Below are 5,662 nucleotides of genomic sequence, written 5' to 3'. Positions count from 1 at the left end.
ATTCCTGCTAATACACCTTAATCCCAAAAAACAACAACCTCTGTTATCCCAGGCGTGGACCTCTTCCAAGTGAGCTGAGTCTTCACTTTTCTTTTCCTAAAATCTTAAGGCTGCTTGTTGTAGGCTCCACAAGAAGGGACCCTTTGTGGCGTGTGCAATAACTCAAGCCAGTTTTCAGTCCTGCAGACATAACTGCAGACACAGATCTCTACAGCTGCCGAGGCACACAGGAACCCCAGCTTGAATGTGGAGTCTGGTGGACAGACACCGATTGTACCCACCTTGTCAGGGGCAGGCTGCTAACACCCAACTGCCTTAAACAGGAAGGGTAATGAACTCCCACCTTTGCAGGAGCAGCCCTTTCTGCAGCCACGTGCATGTGAAAGCTGCTGGCAGAGCTGAAGGGGAGTGGACATAGAGCTGTGCCCTGCCAGCTACCCAGGGGAACCTACAGCATCCCCACTGGTAGCTGTTATGAAGCAGAAATAAATGCAGCTTTTTTAAGCCTTGCTCAGGCTTCCCACAGTTCCCTCCAGTGACCTGAAGGCCACTCTTGCAGGCAGCCTGCACCCCAAGCCCTCTGCTTTACCTCCTTCTCCAGCAGCGTGGTCAAGTGCTGCTTGGCCACCCCCTCCTCCCGCTCCTCAGCATGGGCGAGGTGCAGGGGCGCGATGGGGATCTGCTTCTCCTCCCGCAGCGGGGTGGTCTCCACCTGGTGCCAGCGCTGCTCGATCTCCACGTGGACGTTCTGGGGTTTGATGTCCGCTGGGACAGGCAGGATCCTGTCCACCTCCATCCTTAGGGCTTCTTCCGACCCTGCCCCATCCACAGTATCAATCATCTCGAAGCGCTTGCGCCGCTCCTCCCGCCGCCGGGCCCGCTCCCGCTCCAGCTCCCCCGGGTCGGCGTCGGTGGCACCGGTGTCCCTGGGGAAGGCGGCAGAGCCGCTCTTGGAGGAGTCTGCAGCGTTGGCACGCTCCTGTGCCAGGGCCTGCTGGATGGGGCGGAACTCGGCCCAGTCAAAGGTCTTGGACCGTCCTTCCCGCCGGCGCTCCCGGGCACGGCTCCGCTTCTGCTCTGGGTCCAGCTCGGGTGGCTCCGCATCTGGCTTCTCGCTCGGCTTTGGCCCGGTCTCGAAGGAAGAGCTTGTTTTGCTTTTCTCTTCCGGCAGGGAGCTGTGAGGACAGAGAGAGGGTGAAGGAAAGCGTCAGTGGGTGCTGGAGACAGCCAGGCACTCCCACGCATGCCTCAAAGAGCTGGGTGGAAAGGGGCTGCTGGAAGCCCAAGCCAATGCCATGTGTGTGCCCCCCTGCCCCTCCATCTCCCATCGCACAGGAGCCACCACTGCCCTTCCCCAGAGCTGTGCTGGTGTGCAAAGCCTTGGTGCAAGCAGCTCTGGCTGCTCCGGGGAACCCCCCCAGACCCCTGAAGAGCAGCTGATCCTGACCTCACTTCTTCTCAGCAGCCGCCCCAGGGCCAGCAACCATGACCCAGCAGCAGCCCATGGCTGAGGCAGCGACCCTCAACCATCCTGCCAGGCTGGGAAGAGGTTCTGAAAGCTCCTCCAGCACCGGCTGCGGGGCTCCATGCACACACACCGGCCAGCATGGCCACCATCAGGGAGGTGCTTGCAGGGAGGATGCCACCAGTGCCACCAAAGTCAGTCTGGCTTCAGAGCTGCGGGGTGCAGACGCACAGAGCAGCTCCCAGGGGGTCTTGGGTGACAACAGGGGGAAGGTTTTCCTCAAGCTTGGCAAAGTCAGGGTATTAACAGGTCGAAAACTTCTCTGTGCCACTATCTGCACTGAAGGCAATGAACTCCCTGGGGGAAACCAGCCATGTGGGCAGCCACCCCAGCATGGGGGCTGCACACCCTGTGTGCAGTTGGCGGAGCAAGGAGAGCAAGAGTTATTCAACACAGCATGGACGTCACTGAAATTGCCGATTTCTCAAGCAAGGAACGATTTTTAGTACCGAGTTAGAGGGTGGTGGGTTGAGAGGGGAGACATACTGGTCAAGCGGGGGGACAGCTAATAGGGAAGGCAATACCGTTTCCAACCTATGGATAATCCATAATGCAGTATTAGCTTATTGAATGTAGACATGCCAGCCTTGGTAACATGCAGATCAAAATTAAAAAAGAAAACAGCACTATGCCAGGTTTGCAGAGGAAGCCCATCCTGATGGAGCAGCAGGCATTTGCTGAACCCTCTTTGCTATCAGAAGCTCCCGAGATGCCTCCTGAAGCACAGCCCTGCTGCTCAGGCTGATTCCTGGCCCTCCCTCCTTCCAGTAAAACCACAGCATTCCCCCAGGTCCAGCCTCCAGCGCAGCCTCAACAAGCTTTCCAGAAAGGAGCAGTGGAAAGAGCTGGAAAGCAACTCCCTGACCCCTTGGCTGCAGGGAAACCAGCACTAACAGGGCTCTGACCACGGGACCACATGCACCGGGAGTGCCGCGAGCGGAGGGAGCAGCAGCACCACGGCTTCACCACCCGCCTTGGAAACACACCCCAGCTCCCAAGGCCAAAAACCTCACGTATGTGCATGTGCCCAAAAGAAAGCATGGAGCAGAAGAGATGACTCTGCCTGGGTCCAGGGCTAGTATCTTCCGATGCACTTTCATCCACGATCAAACCACAGGACCCCTAGATCTGGGTCTCACAAAACTGGCAGCTAGAGGCTAAAACCAGCTCGGAGATGATTCCTTCTTCAGCTCTGTCACTTGCAGCTCATAAAATAAACCCAAAAGGCATCACGATGAAAACGCTGTGCTCCTCTACCATGAGGAGATATTGCACAACTCCAAAGGCAGGCACTCAGTCTGGAGTCAGTTAGCGATTACAGCTGCATTTTAAATAAATAAAGCAGGATGAGATGGAGTCTTAGCACAGAGAGGAGTGCTGGGAAAAAGGGGTCCTGGGGCCCCTCGGATGTTGTCAAGAGACAGAAATTACATTGCTTGAAATACCACGTGGAAGAATCTTGGCATTTCTAGAGGTGACATCCCTTGTGAGCTCGTTTCTCCTCTGCTGCTTTCCAAAGGGCACGGGATGTGTGTCAGGGAGCAGAGGGACAGCAACTGGGAAATGAGTTCAGAGACTCAAAAGACTGACCTGAAGTTTTTCATTTCATCTCCCACAAGTGCCTCATGGCTATTAATTCTGCTCAAACATTTCATATCTCCTCCATCCCAGACAAATTAATTTATATCACTTGGGGGGTGGGGGGGGACGGGTGTCTTTGCCTCAAAATGGTATTTATAGGTCAAAGCAAAAAGTGTTTTTTTTAATCCAGGTGGCTGTGGGAGCTGTGCACACTGTGAGCCCAGCGTGCTGCTGCAGGGTACAAGATGGAATGCAGGATGCATGGTATTGCAGGGAACTGGGTGGGCACAGGGGAACTCAGCCTCACCAGGGCTGGGAGCTGAACCATGACCCAGCGCTGACACAGCCACCTTCTTTCTTGTGGGTATTTTATATCTGCATGGTCATCATTAGCAGAGCGTAATTAGCGCCTCTGCAGACTGCAGGGTGCTGCTGAGGGCAGGGAGCAGCACAGCACCTGCCACCTCCCCAGGTGCTGATACACACAGCAATATAAACAGCAATTAGGACTTGAGCAACTGAGACACGGTGTGTTGGGCCCGGTGGGGATGTGGCAGAGGGTTAAGGAGATGCAGCTGCAGGAGTGTGCAGAGTCACACTGGCTCGAGGATGGGGCAAACACCCATCCTGACTAACGCCCCTCCTGCCGTGCTGTGCAGATGTTTGCCACCTCTCCATCACAAGCCTTTGGCAGTCTGTCCTTTGGCTTTCCAGCAGCTCCATCCTCAACTTGCAGATGTAAATGAGGTACCTGAAGCCAGGTGGCATGGGCTGGGATACCCCACACGCCGCAGCACAGCCCTTCAGCTCACACCAACAACTTGACTAACCCACGTCAGACTGTACCCCAACCAAAACCAAAACCAGCTGGGTGGAAAACGACAGGTGTGCATCTGTAATTCCTTTTTCCCCAGCTGAAGATTGAGATTTCCACCCCGTTTATGCAGCGTAACAAGTTACTGCCCAACTAGTACCTGTACTTGGACCCTCTCACTGGGGTGAGCCACGTCAAACCACTTCACGTGGGCTCAGGGCAGATGCAGAGCACAGGACTATGGTGCTGCAGTAACCTGTTAGGCTATAAGCATATCTGGCTCTTTAAAAGCAGAGATGTCCCCCCAAATTTCCTTGGTCTTCATCTTCACATCTAGTCACATCGGAAGATACCAGTGTGGGGAAATCAAGTGTCAAGATCAGGTTGCTTCTTCCCTTCTCTCTGGCTTTTTTTAAAAGAAAAAACAAAAAGAGGGGGGGAATAAAAAGATAAAAGAAAGGAAAATAAATGGAAACTGCAGGACTTCCCATCCGAGGTGCAGAAAAGGAGGAGCATGCAGTGAATCACAAGATATACAAACCACAAAACGTTAATACAGGAGAGAACACAGTTTTCCAACCTGGGCTTCAGCACGGATAGTTTCAAAGAGAAGTTTTTCCTGGGATTGCATGGAAATCAAACATACACAGGAGTGAGGAGAGAGGAGGCTTCCCCAAGAACCCCGCAAGATCCACCAGAGCTCGGGAAGGGCTGGGAAATGGTGGCCGAGTGCCAAGCAGGATGGGGAAGGAGAGGCTGGATCTCCAGGTCAACAGCACTGGGTGAGAAGAGCCATTCCACCAATGTGGGGACAAACCTGGCAAAAACCTGCTCGTTGCAGCTACAATAAGGACAGGAGACGGAGTTAATGGTGCGGCTGTGTCCACGAAGCCTGTAAGAGGTGGCCCGTACGAGTGTGGCTGGCACTGTTAGCTGTGAGGAGGTCAAACACCCTTTACCCCCAGCCACAAGCGCCCACAGAAGGTATTCTGTGAAGCAGGGGGGTCCCTTCCTCTGGCACTGGTGGCAGGAGGAGAAGCCAGCATTACTAACGTGTAAGGGAACGAGCTGCCGCAGCTCTCTGGAGGATCAGAAGAGGAGGGAAGATGATTTGCTGGCTGGAGTTTAAAAGATATCAGAGCCAAACAGTTTCTAAATTGAACCCTGGGCTTGTGCTGCTGTGACCCACGAAGGGGATGGGCAGCTTGTGCTGAACAGTAGCCAGAGGAAAGGGGGAACCCAGCACAGCTGAATCCAAGTGGTTTCACAATACCTGGTAGGAATCCAGAGGAGCCTTGATATAGGAACAGTATTTCATATTCCTATGCACAAATTAAAGCCACATTTTCAACCCTCTTTGAAATCTGCACGCGTAAGAGTAACTCAGCATTATCAGCATCCCCACAAAGTGTATCCAGATTGAGCCCAGAAAGAGGGATGTGAGAAAGAGCCACAGCTTCCAGAAATGGAAAGGCTCAGAGAGAGGAAAAAAAGGGGATAAGGGAAGTCACTCCTGCACAGCAGACCAGACAACTGCAGGGGTTTCTGAGCTCCCTCCCTTACCTGGTTACATCGGGAGCAGTGGTGGGGCGAACGTGCTTCATGATGGTCTGGATCCAGTTGCGACGAATGCCCGATGTCATGGCAGAGAGGGTGAACTCCCCTTCCTTCGTCTAGGGGGAGAGAAGGACCAGCTCAGAGCAGCTGACTGCACCCACCAACACCTTCCCACCCCCCTCCCC

General features: G+C 54.2%; 1 protein-coding gene across 1 annotated transcript in view; it reads right to left on the bottom strand.

The window, feature by feature from the left end:
• The window catches only part of MPRIP (myosin phosphatase Rho interacting protein), a 72,039-nt gene that overhangs the window by 22,413 nt on the left and 43,964 nt on the right, over positions 1–5,662 (bottom strand). The window contains 4 exon segments of the mRNA XM_009993706.1: positions 590–1,175; positions 5,194–5,228; positions 5,230–5,242; positions 5,484–5,593. Coding sequence (XP_009992008.1) covers positions 590–1,175; positions 5,194–5,228; positions 5,230–5,242; positions 5,484–5,593 — 744 coding nt within the window.

This window comes from Chaetura pelagica, unplaced genomic scaffold (assembly GCF_000747805.2).
Source record: "Chaetura pelagica isolate M959 unplaced genomic scaffold, ChaPel_1.0 scaffold213, whole genome shotgun sequence".
NCBI classification, from domain to species: domain Eukaryota; kingdom Metazoa; phylum Chordata; class Aves; order Apodiformes; family Apodidae; genus Chaetura; species Chaetura pelagica.
The sequence above is the reverse complement of the archived record's forward strand: the minus strand, read 5'-3'. Positions and strand labels throughout refer to the sequence as shown.